This window comes from Epargyreus clarus, unplaced genomic scaffold (genome assembly GCF_041222505.1).
Source record: "Epargyreus clarus isolate Ecla_fem2 unplaced genomic scaffold, WU_Ecla_fem_2.2 ptg000011l, whole genome shotgun sequence".
In the NCBI taxonomy this organism is placed as follows: domain Eukaryota; kingdom Metazoa; phylum Arthropoda; class Insecta; order Lepidoptera; family Hesperiidae; genus Epargyreus; species Epargyreus clarus.
The window spans coordinates 1568787-1591428 of NW_027332219.1; the positions used below are offsets into that span (position 1 = coordinate 1568787).

General features: G+C 37.1%; 2 protein-coding genes across 5 annotated transcripts in view; both read right to left on the minus strand.

Annotated features, from left to right (window-relative positions):
* Positions 1–22642, minus strand: part of sm (heterogeneous nuclear ribonucleoprotein L) — a 474381-nt gene that overhangs the window by 189410 nt on the left and 262329 nt on the right. The gene's annotated exons all lie outside the window — the stretch shown is intronic.
* Positions 12075–12874, minus strand: LOC140745772 (3-oxoacyl-[acyl-carrier-protein] reductase FabG-like). Its single transcript, XM_073077667.1, has one exon. It carries the CDS (start codon positions 12872–12874, stop codon positions 12125–12127), a length of 750 nt encoding a protein of 249 aa, XP_072933768.1. The 3' UTR covers positions 12075–12124.

The window sequence follows — 22642 nt, forward strand, 5'->3', positions numbered from 1 at the left end:
AAAAAAAATCTTCGGGTGTAAAGGGTAAACCTAATCGGGGATTTTCTCGACAATAAATTTAAGAAACTTTTACTAGTTTCTGTTCTAATCTAGGGTAACCCAAACATTTAAACTAATGCAGAGGTGCCCTTCGGGAGGGTATGTTTTTATATATATTTTTAAATGCAGGCACCACCGCCACTATTAACAGCAGTGTCAATGACTACTGTTTCCGCTATGACGGGTGTGATACTGAAATCATATTTATCTAAGGTATTTCAACTTAGTCCTTAGGGGTAGAAACCCATTACCCGCGGTCCCGAGGGCATCCAGAGGAACACCGGGGGGTTTTAGCCGGTAGGAGTCCGGCATATCCTCCCCGCTACCCCCGCAGCTGAGAGGAACCCATGCAGGGATTTCCCACGAAAAAAAAGGGGTAGAAACGTATGCGTGCAACCATATATTATTTGGCATTGAGGAGCTACATGGAGCAGTTCACAGACAGGCATACAATGAGGTCAGTGCCCTTTAAGACGTGGGCTAAGTACCACTTTCATCACACAAAAACATCAAAAGCAACCGACAGACTCTCATAGGTCGAATAGTTGCAGCGTCTAATCAGAGCGTAACAATGCAATACGTTGTCAGCTGAAGTGTGATTGTATGATGCATCTTCGATATGCAACATTAGTCATTGCCATCTGCCAGCGAGACAATGGTGGTTCGATTTAGCCCCCGACGTTTAGTGGCTGCCAAGTTAGATGCGCGGATCAAACGGGTTCGGGCCGGTGTAAGTTACAAGCGGCGGCGGGCGAGTTAGCGTTTGTGTTTAATCGATCTAGTAGTTAATTGTTAAAGCGTTAGTAATGAGGTTACAGACCCTGTCACTAGCTAACACTAATTACTTAATAAGTTTTTTAATATTTACTACCCTACCCCGGAAGGAAAAGTTATTTTTTTGGGCTCAATTACATTATAATGTACAAGCAGCTTCTGCTAAAAGTCCATGTATTTAGATCCATCGGATTAAACTGTGTCTTGTCTGTCAGTCACTGTTAAATGTTTTACTTAGCTTAGTTACTTAGCAAAGTTAACCATCTTTCGTTCGACATAATAAATTAAATAATTACTCTGACATTACAATCATATACAGGTATAGTCTGCGCCAAACTGCTAGTCCGCTCTAAAGTTGTTGCGCACAACTACAAGCGTATATTCCGTAGCAACGTAAGGGGATACAAACGGAGCTATGTACCCGAGGGCGAGAGCGGGCAGCGGACGATTGCCTGGAGGGGATTTCTTCTTCCCGCTAATATTTACAATTTGCTACTCGACGCGATTCGTTTCTATATTCAGAGCGGACTAGCAGTTTGGCGCGGACTATAATTTCTTAACTATAATTCTGTTCAAACAATTTTTTTTTTAAATATTTTATAGGACGAAATCACCAAAAAAACCGTGCACAGCTTACGCTTCTAACTTGAACCATGTCCACTCTCTCCACGTACAACAATAGCGTGTTTATTTCAACTGGCGGCGTGCATTGTCGCGCCTCCCGGCCGCGCTTGCCAAGTCGCCGCCGGTGCGGTATGCGGTCAGTTTTAGGCAGTCGGTTCATTATTATCACTTTGGTGTTTTCGTTTTATTTTCAGCGAGAGACTGTTCTATGTCGGGAGTTTAAATACGAAGTCCAAAATAGTTAATAAAAGGTAATTAAGAATAAGTGAAGGTGGTGACTCTTTATGGTACGTAGTAGATACATTACCACCGTATTTTTAATGGTATATACATCGCAAACGAAAATTTAATACGTAACTTACTACTTATGGTACTTATGGTAAGTAGGAACTGTCGCCTTTGGGCATCGGTAATTAATCCTACTAATAATTGATAGGAAAAGAGACCTACTTCAGGTCCGCCACAAATGCATTGAGGATTATGTTGGATTTCCTTATACACTGTTGTCATAAGGTGCAAACATTAGCGCAAAATAGAGTGGCAGTCCAGTGGAGCCACCTCCATATTCGATTCACGAAGGCTACCTTCTGTTAAATGGTAAGAGGGTAAGCTGAATTTCAATTTACCTAATAAAAATTCTAAAGTTATTAATATTAAGAATGGATGTCTACAAACAACCGAACAACCTACCACTTCACAGAAAGCTACTCCTACATAGTTAAAGATAATAAACTATAAAAGGAATATTTATTCAAATAAATTACGAACTATTAAGTAGTAATAACTAAGTACCTAAGTAAGTCCAGTAAGGAGTAGTAAAAGTACCTTCTCTGCATCATATTCCTAGAATTTCTTAACATTAATGTGACACAACTAAATATAAGTTATTATTAATGTAATCGCGTACCATACTAAGGGATATAGTAAGCGAGTTTAATCCAGCAACAATTCACCTCGATATTTACTTTAATCCACCTAATGGGGCACACTAATCAACGCTTAAGTAGCGTGATACACGTTAGGCGTTTTAAACGCGCGTTTTAAATCTATTAAATAACGCCAGCGTTTTTTTTTAAATCTAAAATATAGAAGCGACTTAAACATCTTTTATATAAGTATTGAATTTGAAAATAAGTCTTTTCGATGTTAAGTGGTTATTACCGCCCACAGGTATTTTATAATTTATCGACTCCAGATACACAACAAGAGTCCTACGTTTATGTACGTCCAATGATGTGATGTGACGTCTTAAGGAATAAATTGAAACTCTTCATACAAAAAAGTTTCCACATCCACAACCATCAAACTAGAACACAACAATGCTACGTATAGCGATGCAAGATATAAATAGGTAGATGTAGGAGCTATACTGCTGACCTCGTCTTATATTTTTTTATGTAACGTATTTGTTAATAGATAATAAAATTCTAGAACGATTATTTAACAATATAAATAAAAAAAAGTACATACAACAATATTATAGTTAACAAAAATCAAATATACTTCAACAATGTCCATAACGATAAATCACTTTAAAACTTATGAGCGTTCAATCGCCGCGTGCGAAACGCCCGATCCGAACCAGCCCTTAAGATCCAGCTCGGGCAGGTACACGCGCATGAATAATGTCCGGAGCAGGTCGACGTGTAATTAAGAACCGGGATTACAGTTCTGACAAGAGATTGCGGCGCGCCGTGTTAATATGTTGTGGTTATCCCATTATCGCGGACTAGTTGGGAGGGTTTTGTGTTTGGACCCTAAGTTTCTCAAGTTATACAACTTATCTAGGGGGTAATGAAGATATTGTAATACATATATTGAACATATTATAAAATTGTAATGTTTCTCAATTTTACCCGATTGGGTAATGTTTTTAAAGCGCAAATAGTCATTCTTTAGCATGCCTTGACGTTCGCACTTGGTCGGCAGAATATCATCATCATCATCAAACCATTACTATTCCACTGCTGGGCACGGGTCTCCTCTCAGAATGAGAAAGGTTAGGCCATAGTCCAGCGCGCTGGCCATGTGCGTATTGGTAGATTTCACATACCTTTGAAAACTTTTTTCTTTTTAAGATTTCTCAGGAAGGGATATAATCGGATCGGGAAGGGAATAGGAAATAGGATAGATAGGATTCACCGTTTATGCAAGTGTTAATTAATTTCTAATACGGCACAATATACTACGGTCTGAACCCTAAGAAATACTTACCTGTGCCCGGTAATGACACCCTAATGGTTATAAATAAATATTACAAGTGACAAGTCTTGGATTTATCCTCGAACCTGCAGTTTAATCTAAAGTCCGTACAACTGGATTATCACTGATATGCTCGGAAGTAGCTTAGTACCTGAGAAACTAAGCTGACTGTCGTACACTACAGAGTGGCAGTGAGACTTGTCTGTCGTAATAAATATCACTCTACTGGCTTAAGTGTGACGTGTGTTACGATGAGTGGGCCTACACGCCTTACACTGTAGCACCTCGGTCAACAACGGAACAGGGTTAATTTTCAATGATCTATTTGCGTCACTACACGTGTGTCCACGTCTAAGCGGCGTCAAAACAAACATAGGTTTACCGATAACTTTGCCTGTCGTAAGAGGCGACTAAAAGGGGGCTTCCGGGGTTGCGGGCGGCAGGGCGACGGTATGAGTGGTCGCATACTGCCGTAAACACATGGTGTGCGGGAGGAGCGTAATCTATCTGGGAGCAGAGCCTGATAGGGTATCGTGCTTGGACGGCTCCGGTTGTGTTCCGCCGGAGATCCCGGAGTTCTCCACCAAACGCTGAGGACGGCCACCGAGGGCGTCCACAGCGCCCCCTCAATGCCCCTCATGAACAAAAATAAAAGGATATAGATAACCTGGACGTATACAATGGTTCATGATTCATGGTTGAATTTTACATTCACCACCGCCACATTTATTGCTGCTTTTTAATAGCAGTATAGCGTTGTTATGCTCTGATTTCAAGTTGGTAAGAGGAGGCACTCTAACTTAATCCTCAAGGATTACCAAAGCATCAACTGCCGCAATAAGGTAGTACTTTAACTTTAACTTGGATAAGTTGCAGTTGATAACAAATCTACAGTTTTTGAGATAGCAGTGAGCAATCAGGTGAACTCATTTCCTTCAATTTCATAAAACAACAAAATAAGACCAAGTTTTAATTGCCGACACAACGTTTCTAAGCGTTTATTGCTTCGTAAGTTCAAAGTTGCATTGTCTACTTAGTATGGGAGTGTAGTGCCCACTCCAACAGCTTACAAGTTGGAATTTATGTTTCAACACAACAGCAACATTGCTGTTTGAGAACTTTACCAACATAAAATGGTAAAAATATTCCATTTGTTGAAGGAAAACATAATAAACATTATTTTTACAAACATAGTTTCATTTTCAAACATAGTTCGTGTACACACACATAGACGATATACAAACACCAAAAGCCTGATCAGAAATTAAAATTTATCATTTAAACATGTGCCTGACCTGGGATCGAATCCCGTACTCTTTACCTATCAGACACGTTTTAATACGCCACGAAAGTCTTCAAAATATTATAACTTGTATATTACAATGAAAATCACAAACTTATAGTAATTAAACAATTTCAAAACATAATACGTCAAAGTAAGTATTTTATCTTATCAGTATTTAATATTTAAAACGTGCACCAAATGTTTACATTCCCTGACTCCAAAGAGAACATATCAATCGACCGTCGCTAACGATATTTGCCGGAAATTAAAACCTTTTACGTCGAGTACAAATTTTAATAAAACCATACTTTTAATGGCATAAAAATAGTTCAAAGATCCGATACACAACACCTGATAGTGACAGCGTTTGATCTATCGATAACATTTTTCAATATAAAATTTCAAAATGTCAACCAAATGTTTAAATTTCCTGCCTCCAACGGAGTGGACACGTCGGGCAGGCGTCGATAACAACTTCGGCCGGAAATTATGTCCATTTCTACATTTTATTTTTATTTGTACAGTATCATAAAAATCTATGAAGATAAATGAAGTTTAAGTTAGCGTTTGTGTTGTTACACTAACACTTCATACTATTCTATGTCTGTACAGATTGTTAGCGTAATACGATAGAAGTAGAAAATGAGCATACATCATTGCACCTGGTGGCAAGTGGCTGCCACCCATGGTAACTTATGTTACGTACCCCATATATGATTAGAGTCCAATCTGAGGTCAGTCACAGCTGCGTTGCAATGGCAATTGCTATGGTAATTGACCTTAGGCATTTTTAAGGACCAAATTGAAACGTTTCGTATGAGTATATCTCTTGTGCTTTTCTCCCAATACTACAGCCTTCAAATGCTATTGTTATAAGGTGGAAAAAGGTGTGGCGGTGGTGCCTTCGGTGTTGACCCACGAAACAAATCCCTCAAACCTGTCATGAGTACTAAGGTCACACACATAGATAATTACACAAACACCCCGTTAACGCGTAAAAAAATACAAAAAAGAAAATCTACCATAAGAGTAATGTATATTGTAAAGTACTATAATTTGATGATAATACGACTTATTATCGTATTATATACTCGTAAACACCAACCAAAACTTTTTTAAAACCAGAAAGCAGAAATAGTATTAGAAGTCTATCCACATACTTCGTCAAACTGAAAAAGGGACAAATTTGTAAGCATAACTGAACTCGCCACGCCCACCGTTCCATGCCCTTTGTGAAGGGTTTACCATAGTATCGCGTGCGTTGCCCTTATAATTTTATCGGTGTAGTCACGAACCACTTATAGTACGTGTGTTCTGTTAGTAATACTACCTTATTTGAAGAATGCCCGCCCTCCAAATTAGAGTTTGAACCGTCGGAATTCGACAAGTAACTCGTATTTTTTTCAAAGTTATGTTAACTTACTTCAAATAGCAACATACACAATTTCATGGAACATTACGTGTACTTATTTTTATAAGATGGTGGTAGCAAATCAGCTGGCAGTCCACCTGATGGTAAGTGGTCACTGCCGCCGATGGACACCTATAACAAACTTTATATAGAACAGGTTCTACTATAAGTCGATGACATCAACGCGTCTGCTTTGCCATTTCGGAGGACAAATATGACACCTCATAATAAGTCTTTAAGTCAGTCGTGTAAGTCAGTCGGCATGGATACTATTCCACCATAACACAGAACTACTTCACACTAAATGTCATACACCTTTAAGTAGTTTATAAAGAACTAGTTTCTGCCCGCGGCTTCGCCCGCGTTATAAGAAAATAATATGACATACTAACATACATAAAACTGAAAACTTCGCTTAAGATCATCAATTGATCAAATGCATAGTTAACGATTCAATCCTTACTAATATCGATTAAAATAATCGTTTTTTTGGGTCCAAAAGATCGATTCTTCGATTAATCGACCTTAGATCGCCATCCCTAGTTTCCGTGGGATTTCCGGGATTAAAACTATCCTATGTCCTTTCCCGGGTCTCAGACTATCTTTGTACAGAATTTCATTGAAATCGGGTCAGTGGTTTAGGCGTGAAGAAGAGACAACCAGACAGACAGACAGACAGACAGAGTTACTTTCGGATTTATAATATTAGTAAGGATTGTCAGGCATGTAATCACATCGAGTTATTTTTCTTCACCGTCAAAGCATGCAAAATAAATAATTTGTAATACATATAAAAAAGCTTCCACGGATTTGAACCCAGACCTCTTACTAAAAACCCAGAAAATATGCGAGAAACCCACCACCGAATTTGACATTTAATACCACCTAATACAAAATTTAAGAAAAAAACATTCATTAACCTGTTCCAAAATAATAAAACATAGTCAACACAATATTTCCATTCAACGTTAAGCGTCTGACAGCTCGGGATTTTGGGGGCATATTTTACACAAAACCCCCAAACAACCCCTTAACACCCCTCATTCAACAGATGACAGATAACAAGGACCGTTTCCTTTGTCGTGTAGCAATTTAAAGTTTCCAAGAATTGAGTCTTTGTAATTTTTTAAAGAAAATAAAATACGCTTTTTGTAAAGGTGAAGTCTTTGAAGATATTTTATTTTTATATTTTCAGTTTAATAATAAATTACGTAGGGTTTAAGAAAGGTCAGATAGTGGGCGGAGATTCTTACAAACTATTTGCCTTGGATGAATAAAATACACATATTGATCACTCCTAACAAGAAACTTCTAAAATGTCTATAAAATGTTTGAAATACTTATTTATTTATTATGTAAATTACATAATGTAAGTCATTTATACGCAAATTTTCTCTAAAATGTTTTACTTGTCAAGAATTTAAACAATAAATGATAAAATAATGCCTTTTTGGCTTTATTCAATTTCAAGACGGTGAAGTATCTTTCTACATTACTTATCAAAGCTATTCCCTAAGAAGTTTCTCTTTCAATTTCTTTTGACGTGACAACGTCTTAAATTAGGTTGCGGCTGGGAGTCACTTATGAAAAAGTGTAACGCCCGGTAACGTTACGATGAGTCACCGAACGAGAGAGAGGCCCGCCGAATGCCTTGCGTCTCTCTCCCACTCAACTATGATCGGTCTGCCGCGCGCGCAGCACTAGAGACTAAACAAAATATATTTCTATAGTTAAAATTTGTGCAATTCTTATTTTCATTCAATTCCTTGTTCCTATTGTGCAATTTAATTATATTCATATCAATAAATATTCTACCGAGAAAAAGACGTTGTCACGTAAAATCTTCGCCCGTAAAACCGACTTTACAGGCAACCATTTTTTGTAAAAATTTACAATCTTTTTAGTGATAGTGGTATTAAGTTTACACTCTCTGATTAGATGGTTATTTTTAGATAGTTATTATATATAAGAGGCGTTCCAATTTAGTCTACTAAGAGGCATTTTACGGACAGCGGTGACCTCAGCATCAACTTGATATGAAAGATACGATGATAGAAATAGGTGTGGCGGTGGTGAAAGAGTTCTACCACCTTTAACTGATTCACGCTAGAAATAGATGTGGCGGTGGTAGTGCCTCGGCCGAACCTTCCTAGTTCTACAACCTACTACCTTGCTTAGCCATTTTAAATACCGTTTACCAATACCTATATATTTATAAGCCTACAATAACAAATTGTTTCTCAGTAACGACGAGACGACGGAATCATTTAATAAGACGGTACCGACTGAAAAAACAATGATTTCCTCAAACGTAACGCTATAAAAACCTACTTTCTGTCCGCGGCTAATGTCTTAACCTTTATAAATACTAAACTACAGCGGTTGACTCGTAACTCGATTTAAATACTGTTGGCGAGCGTCCAAAATAGTGGACAGGTCGTGGTGTGGCACGGTTGCATGAGAAACGACTTCATATGGAGTAGGGATGGCGATCTGAGATCGATTTATCGAAGAATCGATCTTTTAATCGATCTCCAGCAAAGGATCGATTCAGTGAATCGATCATTCATCCTACAAAATCGAAAGTCGATCTTTTCGAAATTGGTAGAATGTGTTATAGACATTTTTTGCTGACTGCATAGATTAGTAAAGATACTTCGCCGCCTTGAAATTGAATGAAACCACAAACGGCTTATTAGTAAGTTATTTTTTTGAATTCTTGACAAATAAAAACATTTTTAGAGAAAATTTACGAATAAATATCTAATACAGCGTAATTTACATAATAAATAAATAATTATTTCAAATATTTTAGGGACATTTTAGCACGGAGACGTGGCAAAACTTTTTTACGCAACTATTTCAATTGTCATGAAGTGGGTTAAAAACTGGTTACATTTTCTTGTTAGGAGTGAGTAATCTTTACTAATCTACGGCTGACTAATACATATTTCAGTGCTTGTTTGGGCGTGATGAATTGTTTTTGTCATTTTCGCCCTCTTATTCGCTAATAAGATCGAAGATCGATTTTTGCAGAAAGGATTCTGGGGCCTCGATTTTTTGTGAATCGATTTTTTACACTTCGATTCGAATCGATTCAAGAATCGATCGCCATCCCTAACATGAACGTCGTAAGGTTTATTATAGGTAATCGGATCGCGATATCACTAAGTTATTAGATTTTGATAGCCCTATTCGCTATTCCTTGTGGTTTATGCGGATCGGATGTGTATATGATACCTATGGTAATGAGATGATGTATTATGGTTATCGTTATAGATTTAGATAGATTAGATAATAATTATCACTTGTTTAAACGGTAAAGGAAAACATTCTGAAGAAACATGCACGTTAGAGAGCCCTTAATAAAAAAAGTTCAAGGATATGCGAAGTGTACCGCAATTGGCCAGCGCCGTGGAAAATGGCCTAAGTCCCTTCCACTCTGAAGAGAATCTTACCTAGCAGTGGGGAATCAATTAGTTGAGGGGAAAAGGTTTCTCGTCCCAATGTGAAGGGTTTAAGACTATAGGCCCTAGTCAACGTTAATTGCAGATTGAAGGATTTTTCACACACAAACTATGAAGAAATAACAATACCTATATTCAATTAATTGCAAGTATTTACGTTATGTTAATTAACATTATTATAACATTATTATTTTACACACTTTTTACGTATTAATACCAATTTTGTTCCAGTCTACTTAATTTACGTCAGACCAGACACTACCATGAAAAAGTATGAACGAAAGCGAGTAGCATTTTATCTCAATGTTACATCAAGATAAATAGATAACATCGCTTAACAAATACGCCCCGTAAACTGTTGAATTGGTAATGTCTGGCGACTGAAACAAGAATACTATTATGATGTACAGTTCTTCCCGAATTTTGTATTCATCCCGTTCAACTGTTGCTTCTTGTTCGGTTGGTGGGATTCTGTGATAAATCATCCGTTGTCGTTGCATTTATGTCGTTTTATTTTTACCTGACTTTTATAATATAGGCGTAGCAGACGAACATGCAATCCTCGCGATGATAAGATAAGCTAAAGCCGCCCATGGGCATCTTTAATGAACCTCATATAAAATTGGATTCTTAATTAAGGTAAAACACCGATTCTTTATTATTCATAATGACTAAGCTAAAACGCCCTTAGCATCTCCGTCTCCCGTACCATACATTCGTTTGCGTGGACTGACTTTAAATAACTTTTCATTTAAATAATCATGCAATTTCCAAAAACAAAGAGCTTTATTATAGACTAGCTGACCTGGCAAACTTTGTACCGCCTCAAAATCTATTTATCAAATATATTTCATATAAAATATAGCCTCTGTTACTCGTGCATAATGTAGCTTTCGAATGGTGAAAGAATTTTTAAAATCGGTCCAGTAGTTTTTGAGTCTATTCATTACAATCAAACAAACAAACAAAGTGTTCCTCTTTATAATATTAGTATAGATAACGTATTGTGTTACTTACCTATTAATACATAAAATCTTGGCACATTAATTAAATTGACATGACTGTCATTTCACATTGTCCATATTGGAGAATTAGTCTTTTGTGGAATTGTTCATTAATGGAGCATTTCTAGAATTTTATATTGCTGGAATCGGTCGATTGTGGGATGTTAAGCCAATTTCCCTAGAAAAAATGTTTATTTCGAAGCTTTGTAATAAAATAAATAAAATAAAGGTTTAATTATTATTTATCATTTAAGATAACATTACACTAGTTCTAACATTATAAATAGCGACATTTTAATCTAATCAGCATGATTAAGTTAATAAATTAGGTAATCAGATAACATTTTTTCTAGAAGCTACTAAAACATTTATAAAGGAAACTCATATACTACAGCTACTGCGAATATACCTTATGGGCTCGAACACAAAACTGCGATGCGACGCGATGCGAATTCGCAACGCAGAAAATTGCGATGCGAATTGCTGCGATACGATATCGTGCGGCGTAGCGTCTCTCAGGGTGACCAACAACAACAACCACTGTGCGATGCGAATCAATTCGCAAGTTCTTGCGATGCGTCGAGGGAGCTCGCAGATTTTTGCGATGCGACGTCGCATCGCAGTTTTGTGTACGAACCCTATGTCAGACTGTTCATAATAATATTAACAAAATAATATTTTTCTACGTGATGTTTTGACTGTCACGAACCGTGTCTGTGTTACGATACATACTACGATACGGCTACTGAAAATTCGATACATTCCCTTGGAGGTGTAAAAGTAGAGCTCATTTGCAATAGGTTTAAAATAGGACATTCACTTAGGAGCATTTTATTTTTTTGCCTGAAATCGGTATTTAGAAATAAAAACACAAAATTGAATATCTCAAAAACAAATCACTATCGACTAGGGTACTTAATGACAAAACCTATTGCAAATGAGTTCTACTTTTACCCCTCCAAGGGAATGTATTGAATTTTCAGTAACCCTGTATAAATAAGTTAATTAAATAAGAGAATACTTTTTGTCTGCCACGGCATGCTTCGGGATCACTATGTCCGTAGATATAAATGAACCTTAAACTTTGCAAATACACTTATTAAACTTAAACTAGCCCGTTATTATTCGCTGGGAATCGAAATTCGAATCTTATTGCGGTCGTACATTTGACCGAAGTCTCTCAATCTCTCAATATCAATCCCCATTGATGAAACAACTTAATGTCATAACAGATCACTACTCCCATCCACATTTCTATAAATAGTAGTCACACTTCATTAGGAAAACATCACCCTGTATAAGATCCACGTTCCAAGCATCATGCCAAAACCGAAGCACCATGTATGCCCAAATCAGCACCATTCAAATTGGGGCAAACACCGCTCGCCACGAACACGACCATTTTGGAAACCTCCTCCGGCTCAATGAATTTGAAATCCTGCTCCAGTATCTTGTATTCATGATCCATTAGATCCTTATCCACTATGTTACTAAGTATATTAGTCTTACTAATCCCACATTGCACTGAATTGACTCTAACCCCGGCGGTAGCAAGTTCGACGGCGGCCATTTTGGTAAACTTGTCCAGACCGGCTTTGGCAATGCAATACGGGAGGAAACCGTGACGCACTCTCACATAATTAGCTCCTAATACGTTCACGACATTTCCTTTCGTCTTCGCCAAGTAGGGTAGCACGAGTTGCGTCAGCTTGTACGGTACGCGCAGGTTTAGGTTTAGTGTTTCGTCGAATACATCCATGCTGTCATCAAAAAGCGAGCCAATTTGAAGTTTTCCAGCGCAGTTGACGAGGACATCGATTCTTCCAAACATCGCCACTGCTCTGGTGACGACTGCAGCGCAACTGTCGGGTTCCGTCAGATCCAGCTTCAAACAGAGAGGTTCAACGCCTCGTGCAGCTTGACATTTATCAGCAACCTGCTGAAGTCTGAAGGTGTTTCTGCCGACGAGTGCCAACTTGGCGCCTTGCTTCGCGAACAGTACAGCGGACGCCGCACCGATACCCGAACTTCCACCGGTTATAATAACCACTTTATCCGTGAAATCCATGACCTATTTCGCAAACAGAGCGATCGGTACTAATTTTGAAACAGTTTTGTTTATTATTGGGATATTCATATCTGATGTTGATAACATCGTATCGTGCGGAGTTCCATGTTAATTTTCCTCGACATAATGTTTTATCTCTGTAGTTATCGCTGATAGTGTATCTTTCTGCGCGTTTTGCCCAAAATTACTAGCTGATATCTGCATGCAAAAAACTCCAATATTACAAGGACTTTTGTATATTGTAGACTTGTCCTAACTGATTCATCATCACAGAGTCTAAACTACTGTACCTACTGTAATTTCATGTTGTAAACATTAATTAGTCAATGCGTTCCTTTTATGACAAAGGCACTTAGCATGAATTGAATTTTGAACATTCTAACCCTACAGGGTTAAAATAAGCACTGAAAGATTGACCTAAACTTGACATTCTGATTAATAATAATAATGAGACATTAGTTTTACCGTTTTTGAAATATCATCCATCGATAGGGTGCAATCCGGGTTGAAAGCTCATAAAATAAACGCGATACTCAGTATCATCTATCAATCCTCATGAACTTCAAACATCGAGACGAACATATAGCCAATTCTGATACCGCCAAATTGTACAACTCCCGTGGGAATAGTTTTCCGAAGACAAAAAAAAAACGAAGTAGCTCTTACGCTAAGCTGATTAAATATTATTTTCGTTACTCTGAAAATATTCCCTTACATTTTCAACGTTCGCCGTACATACTCTCACTTAATACGAGAGGTCCTAAAACAATAAAGGAGAACACGGTCCCTTGAGAGATATTCCATAATGCGAGATATGAAATCTCATAAGTGGAGGATTCGCTACAGTTGGTACGCATTTTTGTCGAGCATTTGTACTTACATGTACGGGAGTAATTAATTGGAGTAAGAATTCGCCGTCTCTGTATCGAGGAATCCCTTAAGTATGGTACTTAACCGAAACGAATTTTCAAAGGTATTAAGAAAGTAAGTCATGTACGTATTGTTCTTAAGGGGTTTTAGGTTATTAAGTTTTTTATTATAATATGGAGTAGCAGACGAGCAAGCGGTCCAGGTGGACTGCATGCTCATCTGCTACTCCATATTATAATAAAAAACTTATTCATGCATCATCAGGTGATGAAAGTGGCTACTGCCGCCCATGAACATTTGTAATCAACCCAGATAACATTAGATATTCGTACCTGAGGTCGGCCACGGATGCGCCGCTACCCCTAAGGGCTAAGCTAAAACGCCTCGGAAAAGTATGTCTCCTTTACCACACCCTTCAAACCAGAACACAGCAGCGCTTAACACTGCTGTTATGAGGCAGAAAAAGGTGTGGCACAAAGGGTTCTACCACCTTCTAAAGCTTTGTACCTTATTTTGGTTACATAAACTTTAGTTGTAAACTAAAAATTAATAATTTATTGTGCTTCTGTAATGGCAGGTGTTAAGCGCAGCTGTGTAATGGCATGATATGGAGACCACTTTTACACTCTGTGGTAGACTTCGGGTAAGCCCCTTTCCTGTTAAGAGTTGATTACATATGCCTTTGGGCGGCAGTGGGCACTTACCATCAGGTGGTTTGCACATATATGATACTTATACATCTTATATGATATTCTTATATAAAGCGTCTATCTTTCACATTGTTTTCCTTTTATTCGCACAAATTAGTCTCTTTGTAATTTCTTTTTCTATAAAGTAATTAAAACATAAAAGGCGCGAGAACTAATCAAAAATATTAAAAAAACGCGTAGTCGACAACCCTATCGTACAAATTATCGAGCGTTAAAACTCCCAGTCGCCAACCCTAACGTACCTACAGCTCATCTGTCGAGCGAACAATATAAAGAAAGCAACAAATAAGCGGATCGCATCATTCTCTATTCCCGTCATATTCTCTATTTTCATTTTACTTTGTAACGTGTCAGTTTTGTGTTATGAGCGGTAGCGTTTTTATTAATTATTATTATGAATTAGAACAAAAATGTTCTGCTCTATACTTCACTATTATTATTCTTCTCTTGTTCCATTGCAAGATTTTTACCACACAAGCAAAACAAACTTACACGATATATAATTAAAGAACTTGCGAATATAAAGACCTCAAGATATACTCTTAAAAAGATGGCGTAACACATAATACTTAGTGGATGATAATGCTTATTAACAAACGTTTTAAGTTAATAAATAAAAAAATCGCGTAAATCGATAGACTTACAAGTATGAAGTGTAAATAGATGGATAAGACTCTTTCATTATATTTTCAACAAAATTGTGTGTATGTGCGTGAAACGTACAAACGTACTACACTTTGTATGTATGGCTGCACTACACCCTAAGCTTGATTCTAATATTCCTGGTATTCTTCGCTCAAAATAAATTAAGACCTTTAAATCCCTTACTAAATAATCAACTTCATGTTTAAATTCATATACTTTCGTAGAAAATTAAATTATTACGTTCCTAGTATAAAAAAATTCACCCGCCGTCGCCTTACCCTTGTACCGCACAACAGGAAACAATGCAACACAACGCAGACATTTCATACAACACACAAGAGTGAGTCGATTCAATCGACTAATGGCGAACAGATAAGCCTCGTCTCGTCTGCTGTGCCTACATTCGGCTTTAGAATGGTGAGCAATCTGACATCATAGGTGGTGGAGATAAATCGCAACAAAATATATATATACTGGTATATTTTTTGACGGCAATTTTAACTATTTACATAATTATGAATAAATCGATGTAAGTATTACAAATTTAAATTGTGAAAGAAAATACATATAGTGAAGGTTATATATGATGAAGTCTATCAATTCGAATTTCACCAGCTTTTTCGTTCTTTACTCAGTAATGTTTAAAAATAGCCTGTTAGAACTAACAGTTTAAACGGGCCGTACGAAGCACGGAAGCGCGTTTGCGTAGCCACTAACGGTCACCCATCCAATTCTCGACCGCGCCCTACGATCCTTAACATTGTAGATCAACTACGATCTATACAAGTAAGATTTAACGTACAAAAACCTTGTAGATTGTAAATATATATTTTTTTTATATTTTAGTCATCTTGTATGCTACATGGTTTTATAAATCTATATTACATTATTCATAAAAAAACATATTTACATAGTATTACATACATATATTAAAACTATATTTATGTACATATATACAAAAAAATGGGGTATAAAAACAATTTATTATAAATATTATTATAAATAAAACAATATATTTCAATCCAACGAAAACTTCCAAAGCAAGTTCATACAATGGAAAAATAAAAACATATTGTTTTGAAAAAAATTCCACAAGGAAAATAAAACAATGGATGCACTGGACACATCGTTTAACTTTAGTTTCCTTTAAAAGTAAACCAACGCAGTTCAATTCACGATAATAAGGACCACAGATACAAATACAAAATAAAATAAAAGAAAAGAAAAGTACAATAAGAAAATGTTGGTCCAATTTCAGTTTCCAGTTATTATGTTCCAATTTCTAGAAAATAGGTCTTATGGTTGCTACGGTTTCCTTAACGAGTTGTTTTCCGAGTACTTTGGATAAAATAAATATAAGTATTATGACTACCTAGAAAAAATCAATAGAATACTAAATTTATGATAAGTAATTTCCTGTCGCTCTTACACAGATCCTTCCTTCCTTACCTCCCTCACAGACCAATGCGTGCTAGCACACATAACCATATAAAAAAAACACAAAGAAAAAAACAAAGAAAACACACAAAGTTGTAAGTATCCTTCTGTTAACAGGATAACAGTTATTTCTGCCTAATGACAAGGTAGTAGAAGTGTGTGGTAAGGGAGACATGCTTTTCCGAGACATTGCAACGCATTTACAGCTGACGTCGGTCTCTAATCCTATCTAGGGTTGATTACAGACGTCCATGGGCGGCAGTAGTCACTAACCATCAGGTGGACTGCATGCTCGTCTCCTACACCTAAATTATATAAAAAAAAGTTTTTTTTTTTTTTATTAATAATTGATAAAATTATCAGAGTGAATGATTTCATGAATGATTGACTGAATACATAACATAAACAAATATCTACGCGTGCCTAAAACAAGTCAAAATAACTATGAACCGGTATTGTTAATCACAAAGTCCTATTACGAACAATTAGCTCTTCGCAAAACTTGTGCGAACACAATTACCGCGTTTGTCCGGCGTTTCGACGAATTTTGAAACTAAAAATTCAATTGGCCGGTTTGTAACAAAGCAACTGGAAATACGATTATGGACAACTTGTTGTATCGACGACGATTATATCGTACGCGAGTATCGCTTTACTAATTATTTTAAAGGTAGCTGTAACAAAGATTGGGGATTTAAGTCGATGTAATTTAAGGATTTTATCGATATTAAAGTGAGGGTTCGAATTTTTGTAAAAATTACCAATTGGTAATTTTTATATTAAGCCTATAAAAGAAGTCGAAAAGTTTGTATGAGGTATGTAATGTTTATATTAACCAGTAGCATTGTAATTTGCTTTTTATGTTCTTCAACACAATCAATAAATATGTAATTCAGCGTTATTTGATCAAAGAGGAATGGCTGACTTTAATATGAAAATTGGGAATGAATTCTGTATCGGTCAACAAATAAACATTAACATAAGCTCGGATCCGTTGCAATAACTGTCAAATTAATTTCTTCGGCCTCGTATACTATTTTAAAATAGGGTTTAGATATCAAAGGACTAATATTTTTCACTATTTGTGCCGTACGGACAAAACGGACGTCCTAAAGTAAGTAAGTAGTATACCTACTACATAATTACCGTCAGCTTTTGGCACCGACCACTAATGCCACAAACTAAAGTCTAACAGAAGTCGTGAGCGGAAGTCGTTAGCCCATAGTTACTAGCCGACGATAAGACCAACAAAAAACTAAGTTAAAACACAAAGTAGCGAGATAATAAAATTAATGTTTCGAGCGAGACTCGTGAACAATTTCCCCGCGCGCGGTTGAGCCGAGCGTTTAACGCCGAGGTTTTATTCAGATGAGCGTTTTTTTAAACATTTCGTGCTAAATGTATAAAAAAACGGTGAATGATGAATGAACGGTGGATGAAGGTGGTAGACCCTTTGTGGGTCGACTCCGGCCGCACCACCGCCACACTTATTTCTGCCTAATAACAGCAGTGTTAGGCGCTGCTGTGTTCCGGTTTGAAGGGTGTGGTAAGGGAGACAGACTTTTCCGAGGCGTTCCAGCTTAGTCCTCAGGGGTAGCGGCGCATCTGTGGCCGACCTCAGGTGGGAATATCTAATCCTATCTGGGGTTGATTATAGATGTCCATGGGCGGCAGTAGCCACCAGATTACCGACCTGAGATTAGATGGTACAGATGCGTTGCTACCGTTGTGGGCTAGGTTGGAATGCTTCGAATAAGTATGTCTCTCTTACCACACGTCTCGAATTGGACATTGAATCTCAATAGAGCTTAACAGTGTTTTTACTAGACAGACATTTGTGGAAATTCCACATTTTTTTCAACTTAGATTTTTTGTGGCAATGTATGTCTCAGTTTTTAGAAATTGTGCAGAAACAGTTCATACGCACAGACGCACACTTACAAGAACTCAATTACACTTAATCGTCATCGTTAACATCTTCTGTCCCACAGTTGGACACTAGTTTCAATGTAGAGTGGGACAGGTGTAGGCGTAATTTACGCTAAATGGCATTTTTTTTTATAATATAAGAGTAGCAGACGAGCAGTCCACCTGATGGTAAGTGGCTACTGCCGCCCATGGACATCTATAATCAACCCCAGATAGGATTATTCCTACCTGAGGTCGGCCACAGATGCGCCGCTACCCCTGAGGACTAAGCTGGAACGCCTCGGAAAAGTCTGTCTCCCTTACCACACCCTTCACAACCCTTCACCAGCAGCGCCTAACACTGCTGTTATTAGGTAGAAATAGGTGTGGCGGTGGTGCCGCCGGAGTCGAACCACAAGGGGTTCTACCACCTACAACCATTTCAGCATTTTTTTCACGAAATTTTCAGCCATTATGTACATTAATTCACTAATATTGTATAATAATATGTTACTTTATAAGTAGTAAAATAGCTAATTTTTCCACTAACTTATACATTAAGTATAATCTATTATATTAAAAAGATAGTCCAAAACCATTTTTAACCAGGATTAAACCCTCCAAACTAACTTGGCAACAAATTTTTCGTCCTGCGTCGCCGAGATAAGGCACTGAATATATTTACAGCGGCAAACACCGCCGAATATTATTCGGCGCACGTTACATACTCTTAGAAATTGTTCTCATAAATATGAACAAAGCCTCTTTAGATATCCTCGACTGTATCATCAACATTACTGTTATGAAGAATCCTTTGTGGTTCAACTCCGGCGGCACCACCGTCACACCTATTTTTGCGTTTTAACAGCAGTGTTAAACGCTGCTGTATTTCGCTTTGAAAGGGCGTGGTGGCACATACTAATCTGAAGCATTTCAAGTTAGTCCTCAGGGTCCTAGTTCCAATTTAGTGTAACGCTAAAAAACACACAAAATACCTTTAAGTAGTTACGCTTATCCGATATTTCAAGAACTTACCTGAAAAAAAGAAAAAATGAGTTTAGTAAATATGCAGTAACAAACATAAATTTAAATGTGTAAAAAGTATTACATATTTTATGTAAAGTACCTAATATGAAACACGTCATTTTCAACCAAACATGTTTAAAGTCCATCCAATGCTAATTGACAAACATATGTTGTCGAACCCAGAAAGGATGAATAATCAACCCCAGATAAGATTAGAATGTTACCTAAGGTCAGCCGTGGATGCATTTGCACCCCTGAACACTAAGTTTTATTAAGACTTTCTTAGAGCATATCTTTCAAGTAAGAGGACAGCGGCGTTTTACGCTTAATGTAAATAATATACTAATAATAACTCAATGAGAAACCATAGGCCTATAATTAAAAGGCGCAACGAGGGAAAAACCGCAAAAAGTAATTTTCCGATACCAACCCAACCCATCGCTCAGTTGCGTAAACTAAATTTCCGTGTATTAATATCGCAAAAACTAAAATTGCTCTTTATTGCTCACAACCCAAGTCTTACATTCATTCGACGCGCGTTGAAATTAGTTTTTCGAATCTACCACGACGTAGTGCGGTGTTGATGTGTGTATATCTGTAGAAATAAGGTTGGATATGGTTTGATTGTGTGGAATATTGGATTGGAAAGGTTGTAATGAACCACGTGGGAAGAAACACGAGGCAGTGAAAGTTTCCGCGGTGCAGTGGTAAAAACTGCGTGCCTACAGGATGGTCTAAGTTATAAGAGGTGCGTATTATGCAAAGCGTATGTATAATGCGATTATGTACTTGTTTATATACAAGTCGCGGGTGCGATTTCGGGCATGGGCACGAATTATTATACATATTAAGCAGTGATAGTCTAGTGGTTAAGAAACCCGGCCTCTTGATCGAGGGGTCCGAGGTTCAAATCCCAGACCTCTGACATTTCAAAGTTGAACAAATGAAACAATTAAAGACTTTACTTGTATACCCTATAATTTATTTTGGGTACCTGATACTCTGAGTACAGAACTTATATAATCTGACGTATTTTTGATTTACCGCTCCGGGCATTTGTCCGTCTTAAGTTTATTAATTGCTCGCTTTTAGCCGCATAAGATTACATGATGAAAAGAAAAAGCGATTTTATCATACATCTTTTTTTATTCGAGATGCAGTTCAGCTTCCACATGATCAAATCAAAACGCTTCCGCCTGTAGATCACACCCTACTTTGCCGCCAATTAAACGCGATTCGCTATTTTTTGCAACCTATTACGAATCGCGTAACGTAACAATGGAAAACACGCAACGATTGGTTCTCACATAACATTTTACTGGGTCGGAAAATTCCTATAGAAGAGAAGTTATTTAAATATTCAATGAATACTAAACAAGTTTAATATAATAATACCTCATTACAACCCATTTCTGTCCCACTGTTCGGTAAGGGTCTCCTCTCAGAATGAGAAGGATTAGTCTATAGTTTACCGCGCTGGCAAAGTGCGTATTAGTAGACTTCACATACCTTTGATTTTTTTTTAGATTCCTCAGGTATGAAGGTTTTCTAATGATACATATGAGGGTTTAATACATTCATTATATCAAAATTGATTCCTTCAATCGTGATTTTTTTTTAAAAGTACTTTGGTAACGTCATTTTCTTTTTCGTATTTCTAGTCAGTCTACGATGGTGGGGCATCCGGCATATTTGATTTAGAGTGACGTCACTGATCTATTCATGAAATATCATCCAAATCAATTTCAACTCAATTGGATACCGGCAAGCGGATCAAATTTTACTCGCAAGATTCGACCCTTATATACTGCAAACGAATAAAGCTAATTAAATAAAACTTGGTAAATAGTACCTAAGTAAGTACTTAAGATTACATAAATATTTTTAGACGAGCAACCCAAATTACTTCGAGCCTTAAGCCAGGTTTAAAGCGGCGACAGGCGTTTCTGTTCTTCGTCTGTCACCGGCTTATTGGATTATGTTGTCGCTATACCTTAATTTAATACTTGTAGCAATAGCTGAAATTAAAGGATAAATTTACTAGGTACTGATACTTTAATTAAGTTTAAAGGAACAATATTGGCAGGTTATTTATTGCTATAAAATGTTATATGATAATACTAAGTTATTTGACTATAGGATTTTGTAATAAGTAACAACATATATACGTAAAAAAATTTAAAGTATTGTTCCTGCGTCAACGTCGACCGAATTTATGTTCAGAATAACTACGTCCTCTAAATTTGTCATAATATTACCCCGATGCCACGACTAATTACGAACAAGGCAACGTAAACCAAACATAATCAAAACACACAAACAAGGTTATTGATACAACGGTATTGTTCCTGCGCCAATGTCGACCGAATTAGGTTAATGTTCAAAATATCACGGTATAAATACGCAAAATTTGTCATAATATAAAATCACCCTGATACAACACTAATTACTAACAAGGCAACATCGACCAAACATAATAAAAGCACGCAAACAAGGTGATTGATACAACAGTATAGATCCCGTGTCAACGTCGACCGAATTTGGTCAATATTCAAAATATGATAGGTAGGTATAATTACATCCCTTAGTTTCGCATGATTCAAAACGTTCCCGATACTAAAACGACCGTCGACCGAGTTCGGTTTACGTTGAAAATATCGCGGTACATCTATACCTCTCTAAGTTATATCGTTATAATCCAAAATCACCCCGATCCTAACATTAATTACTAACAAGGCAACGTAAACCAAACATAATCAAAGTCGGTTGATACAACAACAGTACAGTTCCCGCGTCAATATCGACCGAATTCGGTTAAAGTTGAAAATATCGCGGCACAAATATACCTCTCTAAGTTCGGTTAATCAAAAATCACCACGACTAATTATTAACAAGGCAATGTCGACACAAACGCGTTGATTGGTACAACAACGGTATTGTTCCCGCTTCAATGTCGACCGAATTTAGTTAATGTTCGTATTAATATCATGGTATCACGCCCACGCCTACATGTTGACGAAATATTAATATGGATGGACCTGAACACGATACGAGCTAATGTAAATGTAAGTCAGATTGATTGCTGTCGCTAACATAATGTTGTTGTTACGTGTGCGTCAAATTATAAGTTCAATTAAGTACGTAAAAAACTTAAACCAAAAAAGATATGATA

Excerpts from the sequence above, each read along its gene's own strand:
- LOC140745772 (XM_073077667.1), bottom strand. The coding sequence starts at position 12,874 with ATGGATTTCACGGATAAAGTGGTTATTATAACCGGTGGAAGTTCGGGT.